The 13103-nt window shown below is 35.5% G+C and overlaps 2 protein-coding genes and 1 long non-coding RNA gene across 3 annotated transcripts; 2 read left to right on the forward strand and 1 right to left on the reverse strand.

Annotated features, from left to right (window-relative positions):
• Positions 1–213: 213 nt before the first annotated feature.
• LOC118753934 (putative nuclease HARBI1) lies at positions 214–1045 on the forward strand. The gene is made up of 3 exons (XM_036488809.1): positions 214–402; positions 465–609; positions 663–1045. Exons 1-3 carry the CDS (start codon positions 229–231, stop codon positions 1043–1045), a joined length of 702 nt encoding a protein of 233 aa, XP_036344702.1. The 5' UTR covers positions 214–228.
• Positions 1046–1121: 76 nt separating this feature from the next.
• On the forward strand, positions 1122–2941 carry LOC118753933. The gene is made up of 3 exons (XR_004994849.1): positions 1122–1515; positions 1726–2001; positions 2068–2941. It is a non-coding gene; the product is annotated as an uncharacterized LOC118753933 (long non-coding RNA).
• A 3062-nt stretch (positions 2942–6003) lies between these two features.
• On the reverse strand, positions 6004–9089 carry LOC118753935. The gene is made up of 4 exons (XM_036488810.1): positions 9006–9089; positions 6574–6762; positions 6263–6496; positions 6004–6204 (listed from the first exon to the last, which is right to left on the reverse strand). Exons 1-4 carry the CDS (start codon positions 9087–9089, stop codon positions 6004–6006), a joined length of 708 nt encoding a protein of 235 aa, XP_036344703.1.
• Positions 9090–13103: the final 4014 nt, after the last annotated feature.

Raw genomic sequence — 13103 nt, forward strand, 5'->3', positions numbered from 1 at the left:
TAAAACGTACAATTGCTATTACCGCTAGAAAGCATCTTGTATAAGCATGTGTTTATGTACTCGTTGAAGGTTCTAGCTGCTCTACGGTTTTATGCCACTGGATGATATCAACGCCCAGTAGGTGAACAGTGGGGCATATCTATGAGCCAAACATCGATAAGCCGTTGCATACACCGTGTGACTGACGCAATCAACAATTCAATGTTCACCTCCAAAGTGAAGTTCCCTATGACGCAACTGGAGTGCCAAGCGGCAAAGGAAATTTTTGCGTCTGCACCTTCACCATTTGTAGCAGGAACTATCGGTGCAATCGACTGCACCCATGTTGCAATTTTGGCTCCCAAAAATAATGAATCAAATTATGTCAATCACCATGGGTACCATTCGATGAACGTGCAAATGGTAAGAACAAATGTACATCATGCAAATTTATATTGTTATTTTATAATGGTTCAAACTTATAGATATGTGATCCAAATCTTAAAATTTTAAACGTGAATGCAAAATTTCCGGGAGCACGACATGATTCGTTTATTTGGAGCTTCTCTGCAGCGCGTCGGCTCATGCAGCGATCATTTGAAACTGGAAATCACAACACGTTTTTGATAGGTAAGTTTTTTTAATTCCATACGAATAGAAATATTAAAAGAAAATAATTTCAGGCGATTCTGGATACCCGCTGGAGCCATGGCTGATGACACCTTTACCAAACGAGCCAGAAGGAACACCAAAGTTTCGCTACAACGAGGCGCTATGTAAAGCACGTAACCCGATCGAGAGACTCTTTGGCGTCCTTAAAGGCACATGGCGGTGCTTATCACGGCAAAGAGTACTTTTGTATGACCCCGGCTTTGCTGGCCGAGTAGTTAACACGTGCGCAACATTGCATAACGGTCGTTTGGGCGATCAACCAACCGATTTTGACGATCGGGTTGTTTATGATCCCGAAATACTAACCACTAATGACGATTCCGCAGCACCTTCTTCAGTAGCGAAACGTGTTCAGCAACGAATTATAGCAAATTTTTTTTTAATATTCGTATAACTTAATATATGCCGTCAACGTTCGTCTCGATGATAGGCCAGCCATCCACCAAGAGACGCAAGTAAGTACCATGATAGCAAATTATATCAACTTATTTATTTTATTTGAGTTCGCTTTTATCATGAATGACTGCCTTTATTTTCTAGATTTGTTCAATGCACGTTAACTAACGCCTTTATTTGTCATCAATTTTTTTTTTCATCTTCCTCTGCACAATAAAATGGGCAACGCTTTTTGCATTATATGTAATGCATATTCAACAAATCAACAGTATTTATTTTTCACGTTCAATGAACATACTTGGCGAGCCGTTAAATGGCACCGCTAAAACTGCGAACTAACCAGCTAAATTTATTGATTTTTATAGCCTCAATGAAAAAGTTCCACACCTGCGCCGGCTTTAGTAGCAATGTATGCACGATTGCTCGTTCATACGAAATCGAACCGGTGGACATTAAAAGGATTCTTGCGTAAGCTATTCGGAAGAAGCAAGCTAGGGCTGTGCAATTAATTGATTATTCAAAACCTTAATTAATATCGTATTAATCATTATCATACTTTAAATGTAATATGTTAATCGAACAACTGATTAACCAACTTGCTCGAGTAATCGAATAATCGCACAACCCTAAAGCAAACCCATATTTCATAATTGTTTACATTTTCATTAGCTCTTATAGAGCAATTGTTGCCCGCTGTTTCCAAGCATCAATACAGCCTATATTGCTGAAAATGTTCCTAAATCTATTACAAAACAACCAACCCAACAGCGCCCTTACACTGTGCGGGCGTTTCGCTGTAAACCAATAAAAAACAATTGAATTTGTGAGTGCCGGTGCTGTTGTGAAGGGTTATTCATGGATACCACAAAAAGAGATACAAAACTACATCAATGCTGTTGGCATAATACTCGCTTCTCTGCCTGAGAAATATTGGAATGCAAATGATCACCATAGGTAAAATTGCGTGTTCTGTTTGGTATTATTTTCAAAGGAATGTGTATACATATTTCACCATTTCAGTGAGCCGCTGATACCTATGTGTCTTCAGTTGGTAATTGCATAGTTACCGCCGCGAGTGCGGTTCACAATGCTCTTTTCCGCATTTTTTTGGCATGGTCGTTTGTTGAACCAGCCCACATAACAGACGCTCATTTGGCAAGTTCTATTTCCGTTGCTTGATAATGTGCGTGCGCTTTCCAGTACGGGAAGCAGTTAGAGGTGCAAAACTATCGATGGCACTATCGATAGTATCGATGTTTTTTATTTTTCCCTACTATCGATTGTTTTTTGGTCCTATCGATACTCCGACAGACATGTGATTCAGTATTTATTTAAGTTTTATTTCTTCTTTTCTTTTCATTTCTCTTAAACATCCAAGCTGAAATAAAAATTTGATTGCTACTTTTTTAAAAGAGTAATGTCAAACTTCGAAATTGACGGAAAACCTTGCATCTTTTAAAATACCGCTAAAAACTGATACAAATTAATTTATACCAAAACTTCCAATATTATATATGAACCACTATTTACTATTTAATAAAAGGTAGATAAAAACCATTACTTCTCAGATAAAAAATGTTTTCTTCTTCTAAAATTGAAATTTACCTGATGAATGCCTTATATACGACGGAGGATATCGAAAACCACAAACATAAAATTTCAGTACGCCAAATTTTATTCCATTTCAATTCATTTCAAATTTTCAATAACTTTACTTCTTACTTAACGGTTCAACAATTAAAAAAAGTGTCCAGCAGTTTACAAGGTTATCGAAACGTAATTTCGGAATATATTCTTAAGGAAATCTTCATACGAAAATTGAGCCAAAACCATATAAATACGATACTATCGACGATATATCGATAGTTTTGAAAATAATATCGAAAACTATCGATGGCCTGACTATCGATAGTTTTGCACCTCTAGAAGCAGTGAAACGGTGGATGGTGCTGCCTTGAGTAAAAATTGTGAAGACTCGCTGGCCGCACTAAAATCGCTGCAAGAAATTATGCATGACAATGCAGACAAATTGGCATCACTTACTAACGAGGAAACAGCGGAAACAAAGATGAGGAATTTGCAGGGTGAGTTGTGTTTAGCGGGAAGTTTAGTACCTTTTTAGATCTCTTATTCATTTCTTGTACGTAGATTGCATGGAATATTTGGCTAAATATCGGCATTGAAAGCACAAAGATCACAACGAAAAACAACCATGCCAAAGAGGAGTTTTATGTGCCTAGTCAGGCATTTTTAACAGCGCTAATACAAATTTTCTAACACATACAACTGCGGGGGTGATACATCATTGAATTCGAATGTCTTCACTGGGCGCTTGGCGGTTACTGCTTTACTACATCGATTCCAATACGTTTTGAAGCGTTTCAATGACGACGAACGGCTGATGGGCGCCGTGCAAGGGCCACAGTAGTTCATTCCGGGGTATTGGTCGTAACTATCAGTGAAGTGCACAGCTGCCAAATGCGCATTAAGTCAATTAAAGAACCAGTTTGATAACAAAGAAGGATCATACCACAACATTACCGGCACCCTGACACTTATTGAATAAGTACCAAATAAGTAAATACATATCGTCACCTGAAATGCAAAAAGACGTAACAACATCGTAAATGAGATTGAAAAAGTCGTGACTAATATTTTAATTATTTTTTTCATAAAATGATGTGGGAAGTTGTAACTCGTTGAAATCCATTATATAAATCAAAGGGTAAATTTTGAATTTTTTATTAGTTATGACTTTTTGCATTTCAACAATGATTTTTGTTTCGTCTTTTTAACCGACTTCCAAAAAAGGAGGAGGTTATCAGTTCGTCGGAATATTTTTTTTTTTTTTTATGTATGTTACCGCATAACTTTGGACCACGTCAACCGATAATTCTTTTTGCATCGGAAAGGTAGTGTCTCAGAGGTGGTCCCAAACTAATCTGGTTGAGATCCGATCAGCGGATCATGAGATATATATATATATATTTTTTTTTATATGGGAGTTGAAGTCGGTTTTTTTTTTGCTAAAAATTACTTGTTGAGTTTCAGGTGACGATATGTTTTTCTACAAATTTAAAGCAAACATATTTTTAATGACTTTACAAATTTTTCACCATTTTATGTAATCTGAATGCATGTAGACATTGAAATAACTGGGTTATCGACATTATAAATTGATTGGAAATATCTACCCGATATTACTTAGAGTGGTCCACGAAATAATAGGAATGCGATATTTTGACTCCTTTTATTTTGTGCACAACTGTTATGTACATGCACAACTGTTATATAATGCATTATTTCAACTCATTTAAAAGTTAAATACGGCATTAATTGTAACTTTTTTGTTGTAAGTTTGTTGTGGAAAGAAAAACTTATTTAACTTTTTATATTTAGAGAAATATAGTGATAACTTGACACACGTAATAAAATTGTTGTTTTGAATCATAACCAAATTACATATTTTCAACTATAAGTACATATTTAAGTTTCACTAGAAAATTTCAGTAGCCGGTAAGAAAACTAATAAAATAAAAGCAAACTATTTAGCCTCAGTATTAACTTTTTTTATTAATTCTTCTTTGATAAAATAAATAATATATGTATATAAAAAAAAACGAAGTTTTTATTAAATTGCCATTTCATTTATTGCAAAAACAGTACAATAAAATTAAATTAGTTAATAATTCTACCAAAGCTAAATGAAAATAAAATAATTCATTAAATAATTAATACGGTGATATTTTTTTTAATATTCGCAATGTTTTTCATGCTATATATTTTTGTGAATTTTTTTGTTTTGTTTAAAGAATGGCTCATATTTTAACAAATGCTATACAAATCCAAGCTTAACACTGTATATGTACATAACTTAGAAGTATTCTGCCAAGTTGCATCCAAATGGCAAGATTTTTAATAAGCATTTCCAAAAAAAGTATGTATCCATCCCAATTTTATTATGATAATGTGCAAATTTGAAATGTCTGAAAATGCGCGTTGTTTTATACTAATTTTTTGCTGTCCTATGCATTTTTTCCATATAAAAAATGTTTGAAAATGCTTTATATGGAAAAAATGCACAGGACAGCAAAAAATTATTAAAAGAACAACCCAAATTTTTAGACATTTGAAATTTGCAAATTATCATAATAAAATTGGGATGCATACATACTTTTTTTGGAAATTCTTATTAAAAATCTTGCGATTTGGATAAAACTTGGCTGAATACTTCTAATTTATGTATACAGTGTGAAACTTAGATTTGTATAGTATTTGTTAAAATATGAGCCATCCTTTGAAAAAAAAACTGAGGAAAAATTTATAGCATAAAAAACATTGCGAATATTAAAAAAAAAGCGTATACTCAAGGCACGAATACTTATCAATAGAAACAAATTCAGAAAACAAGATTCAACTAAGAACAATTCATTTGAAAAACAAAAAAGTAAAAAGGCACCAACAAATAAGTTAATAATAATCTAACTTATTATTAATAACAATATATACATACAGCCCGCGATAAAAGATAGGACATCAAAATTTGTACCAGTTTTGACTACTTTTCTTTGCTTTTTTAAGGTTCATTAATTTTTTGTTAAAGTTAAGCTCCTTAACTAACAAAACCAATATAGGTCCAAATTAGAGACTTTGTAGAAAAATTATAGAAATTGCATACATTTTTCGTCCCAATCTTAAGCATTCTAATTTTAATTTATAGAATAACTTCCACTTTATTATACTCGATTTTAATAAGCTATAAAATTGCATTATTCTAGAAATCAAAATTAAAATGCTTGGAATTGTGAAGAACAGTTTGTGGAATTTTTATAATTTTTGTACAAAGTCTCAAATTTGGACTTATATTGGTTTTGTTAGTTAAGGAGCTTAACTTTAACAAAAAATTAATGAACCTTAAAAAAGCAAAAAAAAAGTATATACACAAACAATTTACATCTATTGGGGAGGGCCCAGTGAATTAGTAAACTGGGCGAAAGCATGCGCACAAGCTTTCACCCCCTCCGCCAACACGGTGAAGGCCTCTGCCATTGTTGCAGTTACGGTAGCCATTCGCTCTGTGGCAGCAGCCATTCTGCATATTGCCTCAGCATTGGAGCGGTTGGCCTCCGCGTTGGTTGCAGCACTTTCAGCAAGCCTCTAAGAAAATAAAAGTTTTATTAATAATTCAATACAAATACAGTCTTGAAAAAAATACCTTTTCTGATTCGGCCTGTGCCTCGGCAATTCTTAAAAATTTCGCCTTTGTTGGCGATTCTTCCGCACGTTTCCGCTTAGCGGTTCTGCGCGGTGTTTGCCTCGGCGTTTTCGGAGTTTCGCACCGAATTTCCGACTCGCCATCCGACACCGTTAGTGGAGGAATTACCATGGTGTCTTCCTCCATGACTAAGCGGAAATTTTCATCCGCCGCCCCCAATGTTAATTGCAGTTCCTAAAAATAGCATAATGAATATTGCAATATGATTAGCATATTGGCATGTGCTTTTAATACGGTACAATTCAACTTACCTCTTCCATTGGAATATTCTCCTGGACATCCGGTTGCCCCTCCATAAAGTTGCTTCCCACTACAGCTATTACCCGCTTCTCCAATTCGTTCAAGGGAGGCTGTTGAAGCGGTATATTCCCCGTCAATGCTTGCTCCCTCTTACGATCACGAACTCGCGTTGATGTTCGACTTTTTAGGTCGCGCCAGACCTTTTGCAAAATAGAAACACACTTTCATACTTTACTATTCTTTGGTGTAGGCCGTTTTCGGAAATGCCTTACTGCAAAGCACCTCTTCTTATACTTAAGTATATAATGATGTCTGATTTCAGCAAACATATTTTTGGAATAAGAGGTGCGATGTTTTGCAGTAATGCATTTCCGGAAATGCTCGTACTTTATCACTTATACTTACATTTTGCCATTACTCCACAGATTTGGCAGCCCCCCCAAGAGAATTCAATTTATCTGCCATCTCTGCCCACTTCTTGGTGTTCTCCAACTTGCCATGGAGCTTCTGGAACTTGCCGCTCGCCACATTCGGGTTTTCACCCAGAAAGTCAAGCATCGCGCTTAACTGCTCCGCCGATGCACGGCTCCTTTTCGTCGGCTGGATAGACATCCTGAAATGAAAGAAGTTCGAGTAAATTCCAATTAATAACTAAAATAACTAAATACTACCTTTTAAAATTGCAATACGTTGCTGGCGCTAAAAATTCCGTTTCCGCGGGAAGGAAATACGTTTTTTTTCTTATTCCTCTTTGTACTTTTCGCATATTTGACATTTATCTCGACTGAGATGCCACATTTCATCATTTTAAATAAAAAGGAATAATCAGCTGTTTTTCGCTGTTAAGCAAGAGTTAGAGAATCACACAATTGTTAGTGCAAACGGCAAAAGTTGTTATGTAAGCTAACAATTTTTGTATTGCTAAGAGTTATAGAATCGCACTACTGATGTAAACATTTGTGTTCATGTGATCTTCCGTCTTCCTCCAACTTATGACCTTATTAATGGTCTCTTTTTAACTAACGCAAAATTTGCAAATGTGTTAGTAAGATAAATGAGAATGTGTTAGTTTCCATCACATAATTCTTGTAGGGACGTTAATTAGTCTACTTCAATAGCAATCCGGTTTGCAGGATTTAGTACGGAGTGCAAAGGAACATACAAATTGTGTGGGTTTGGTGAAAAGTATCTGAGCTGAGCCTGCAACTAACAACCCATGTCCGTGTAACGCTGCCAAGTAGCTCTGTTACCCACTCTGGAAATCTCAAGCCAGCATGTTAAGCATGACTGTGTTTAGATAATGTGTGATGCACTTGTTTGAGGTGGATGTTGCGCGATGTTCGATAGGCAACTTGAAAGAAGTTCGTTCGATCAGTGGGGTAAGATAAACGTAGAAAATGTACAAAAGAGTTGTTTTTGCCACAAACTCTTGACCCGAAAGGCGATCGCCTATTTTATCAAGATTTATTGAAATAAGGTCAACTGAAGGTGTTAGGGGCGAGTGCGGCTTAAATTCTGGCATTTTTCTTTTGTTATTAGAAGTTCATTTGAATTCCGTTTGCCTTTACATAAACAGTTTAAACGGTGAATAGGCGAACTGTGCAAAAGATAAAGTTTAAACGTTTTAGTTAACGGAGTGAATCGAATTTCTTTATAAAATAAGAACCCGCCAATTTGAGGTAAGCGCGATGCAAAAGTGTTTTCTTACATTCGTGTAAGCCAATCAGCCGGTTTCACCAGCAATTTAAATCGAAAAATTATTATTTTTTTATTCTCGTTCAATTTCAATATAATATTCAAAAGATTAAAATCACTTTTTTTCTTGAGTTGCTTTCGTGAAATTGGCTGTATGTATGATATTTGCCCTAAAATGAATGAGCATGGGAAGACATATATGAATATCATTAACATCTCTTTTGGGTGAACCACTGATCTCGAGTTAGGCGATTTTTCGTGTAAAGTAATTTCTCATGGTATTTCCACATAATACGTATTTTTATCTACTAATTAGCCGGATAATTTTAATAAAACAACATAATTGTCAGTGTAAAGTTATTTATTGACATTGTCGTCACTTCAAGTAATTTAACATAAAGTTCCACGGTTTTTGTAGAGAGACTAAAAAGCACGATAATTCAATCATGGGCAAATATCTCAGTAAAACACAAATATTAGTATGTGGAAGGGTAATCGGGGCACGTACTGGTTTCAGGTCCTTGCCCGCGGGAGGCTATCCTTAAGGACCTCGATTTCCGGCAAGAAGGGGTATATGTACGTACATGGATGTACAAAGTACTAGCCACATTCGATACAATTGCAGTGTCAACAAAAAAGGTATATAAGAAATCCACTCGACATACGTATGTACCAGTGAAAGTTGGAAGAGAGCGCGTGAAAGTCACTGGGCCCGCTATTGCAAAATAACTGAGCAACTAGTACTCACCGTCGTTTTCTCTCTCAACTCGCTGTGGCATAGCGAGTAGGCATACGTGGGCGGAAACTTGCCGGTTGGTGATCTTCTCGACATCCGTACCTCATAGCCTGGACTTAGGTCATTTTGCTTGTTTTTGTTTCATTTAGTACACACATCCGTGTAAAAATATTAATTTCTTTTGTACATTTGTTTCGCACTACCCACCTTTAACCTAGTTATACGTAAAGGGCCCCCGCTGGAGCGCACTCACAAACGCATTTATATATATAATTTTTTTTGTTGCAAATAATTTAGGATGTTGTTTTTAAACTAACTAATTCTCTTAAATTAATATTGTTATAGGGTGTGGAATCCTATTTTGATTTTTCATTCGAAGTCACTTACCTTTTTTTTTGTAGATATAGCTAAACTAGCATTTTATCTGATTAAGTTTGTTTTTGTTAGCATTTTTTGAAGACAATGCAGAATGTTGGAAACTTTCTTTGGATTTTTTTTTTGCTACACTGAATTAAGCATTTTTTTTTTGCAAAAATTCTTACAACACTCTTAGTACGCCCTAGACTCTAGTTTTATTCCCGCACTTCACATCCTTTTTCTTTGATTCTTCCACTACTTCTCAATTACCTCTTGTCAATCACTGTTGGTTTTTTTTACTGTTGCTTTATAACTGGATGATAGATTATTTGAGATTCTATTTTTTTATTAAATATTTTATAATCGAATTCAATCGCTTTTGATTCTCACCTGAAATTTTTTTTTTATCATTGAATTGTATCATTCTTTTTTTTTTTTTTTGATTGAACAACTCTTTAATCTCACTTTAACCTTTTTTTCTTTAATGATTCATTCCTTTTCTTTCTCGCGTACACTTTCGTTCACTATTCAATATTGCTTTCTTGATCCGCGGCTTTTTTTGCTAAAGGTTGAATTATTTGATTAATTAAATTTCGCACATGAAGGATTTATTTATTTTTTTTTTGCTTGAAACATAATTTCGCGGACTAGCTAAGGTCATCCGTCGAGTTTAACAGACCGCGTGGTCACTTGTTGCCCACAGCTTCGAATGAGCGCTCCAGCCACATATCAGACTTGGGGTCTTCCAGTTAGATTCTAAGATCCACTCGTATAATGAGTATGTGTATGTATTTTCTAGGGGTCAATTCTTTCCCACAGCCTTTCCAGCTTCCCGGTGTCGATGGTACCAACGCGGAGCGAGAAATTAGGTGAGAGATTTACATGTTTACATATACATATAAATACGTACTTACATATGCAAACATAAATATTACCTTTTTTTTGCAAATACGTAGTTATTGATTTTTGTCTCTTTTGCATGAATGTATCTACGCATATGTTCGTATGCGTAGATACTCATATGCATGATATTAACCCTTGCAATGGTTTAGAAGTTTTCGTTAATGAAACAAAAAGGAGGAATAATTAAGAATTATAAACATAATTATAGATAGATTTTTTTTTTTGATTTAATAACAAAAAAAGGAGGGAAAGAATTGGAAGAAGAAAAGGATTGTAAGAGGAGGAGAACTAGCAGACCGTAGAAATAAGATTTAGGGATTTGTTTGTGGGAAGTAAAGTAAAGCTAAATGATATAAATGTATAGAAAAAAAAACAACATTAGTGAGTAAGAGATTTGAATTAATGAACTAAATAAATGGAAATCAGTTCGGTGTTAATTGAAGTTACAGTCTTTCAGTTAGTAGGTCATAGTGGTATGTAAGTTTACCATGGCTTGCTAGAACTCTATGGTTGGTGTAAGAGGGGTAGCTCTCCAGGAGCAATGGTGCAACACAGGTGAACTATCTCGCTGCTGGGACTAGCTGGACGGACGTCGGACATGACTTGACCAGTCGACGTACGGACTAACGTTAGTATTGGGAGTTCTACTAAAGTATGTGGATTCGAAGTAGAGCTCATGGCTGTTTGGTGTTCAAACAGAGGGGGAGGGCTGACTCCAAGCTGACCGGACGGTTTCTCCTACTTTTCACCTTTCTTATTGTAACAGGCATGAACCCTTATATATTTTTTTATTGTGTAGCAGTGAGCGACGACGAGCTTAGCCCGGGCTTCCAGCATGCCTGGCGCGCCACGACTTCCCATCCACGACTTCAGGCTTCCACAACAAAAATGGCGCCCAACGGTAATAATCCAACACTTTTAGTTTTTCTCGTAATCACTTCAAAACTTTATCTGTTCACGTTTTCTATATCTGGTTATTTCTGCTTTCTTCCTATCTTTCCATGCTTTCTAGTTTCCTTAGTAGTATATTTATGCCTATGCTAGAAGCGCTGCTGCTCCGGTTCCAGAACCGGCATAAGGTTTGCTGCTGCTCCGGTTGCTCAATCGGCGCAAGCTTTGCTGCTCCGCCAAAAGACGTCGCCGATCGAAATCCAAGTTCAGAACTCTGATAAAAGCGGCAAGATGTCGCTGATGATAAATCCGAGTCCAGCACTGGAACCGATCACAGGGTGTACCGCTGATGGAAATCCGAGATATCCGATACAAGGCGGTTTATATATCTAAAATTGGTAAAGTGTGTTGGTATGCAGCCAGAATATATACATGTACAAACGTACATACCCAGAAGAAATTTTAAGCATAAGAAATCGCTGTTGGTGGCGTACCTTAATCATGCACTTGTACTACTGCTGTATGCATATGGCTGTATTAATGTTTCAAACATACAAAAATGGATTAATGGAACAGTATTAAAGCATTCTTACAAGATATGTATCCCCACATGTAAATGCTACTTGTTTGTATGTCCCCGTATATTTAAATGTATCAGAAAAAATGCCTATCTTGTAAAAGCCCGTTTGTGCTGAAAATAGTATCGCACAACAAGTCTGTTCACAAAAATTTTTGTACAAGACTGAAAATATTACAAAAATTCCACTTCAAATGTATCAAGAAATGTACTTAAAACAACGACAACGTACATTCCCTTGCATTTCGCTAGAATTTGAATTTATTCGTGGAAATTCATGACATGAATTGTTCACACTAAGTCACTAGGAGTGTACTCGCACGCCCAACTATCTAAAGTTTTAGAAAACTTTTACTGGTTTTGCGTTCTCGTACCCAAAAAACTTGCAAAGTAGGGGAAATCGAGAGAGCAAAATGTGAAAGAGAGCTTCAAATTTCTGCTGGAAAAAATGTTCCCCGCTAAAACTTGCAAGTAAGAAAATAAGCTGATCACAAACACATGTTTGTAAATAAACAAAAGAAAATATGGCCTTTTTGAGTTATTTATTGCAAATTTTATTATTAATGCTAGTATACAACGAAAAAGTGAGTAAATTTAATATGCACAACGTTTGTTGTGTTTATTTTTCGCTAATTTGCTATTAATCTCCAGTTTATTTACTTTAGTGTGTGCTGACTATGTTGCCGTATGACATTTTTCGTTTGTACCATAATTTACCTTTAAATAAACCAAAATAGATTGAGATGCAGCATGCTGAAATGTTGTTTTGCTGAAGTTTTCGGTTTTGGTATGTTGATTGTTGAAATGAAAATTTTATAATTTAAAAGCTACATTTGTAGCTATATCTATTACATTGTTTTTGGATCAATGTAGGTTGTTTGGAAGATATACTCTTGTTTTTGAATGCGTCACCATGTGATATCACAAATAATTATGAGAAAAATAACTTATTCATTCCGATATAGTTAATTTGTATTTTAAAAAGGTTTTTCTTATCGAAAACTATTCAATTGTGTAAAATGCCAAATCGCGGGAAAACGTACCAAACAGAAAATAAATTGCCAAATTAATCACCAGTGGCAACTGTGCAAGTGATCAGTTGTTTCGAAGGTTGCAAGTTTTTGCAAATTTTGCGTTCTCGTACTTCTGTTGATATTTCGTCTCTTTGAGAGCGAATGCTGCTAGCTTCTCAGAACTTTTGCTGCTGGAGAATTTTGTCCTCTCAATACGAGTACACACCTACTCACATAGCAAGCATTCTTCACGAATGCATACAACCGATTTCTAATGCGTATGTATATATATATGTAGATGCTCCACCCCTAGAAAAGTGTGTTAATAATGTTCACATATGTAGTTAATTATCAAATATTTAATATACA

The sequence above is a fragment of the Rhagoletis pomonella genome, unplaced genomic scaffold (assembly GCF_013731165.1).
Source record: "Rhagoletis pomonella isolate Grant_MI unplaced genomic scaffold, Rhpom_1.0 Rhpom_scaffold_03085, whole genome shotgun sequence".
NCBI classification, from domain to species: domain Eukaryota; kingdom Metazoa; phylum Arthropoda; class Insecta; order Diptera; family Tephritidae; genus Rhagoletis; species Rhagoletis pomonella.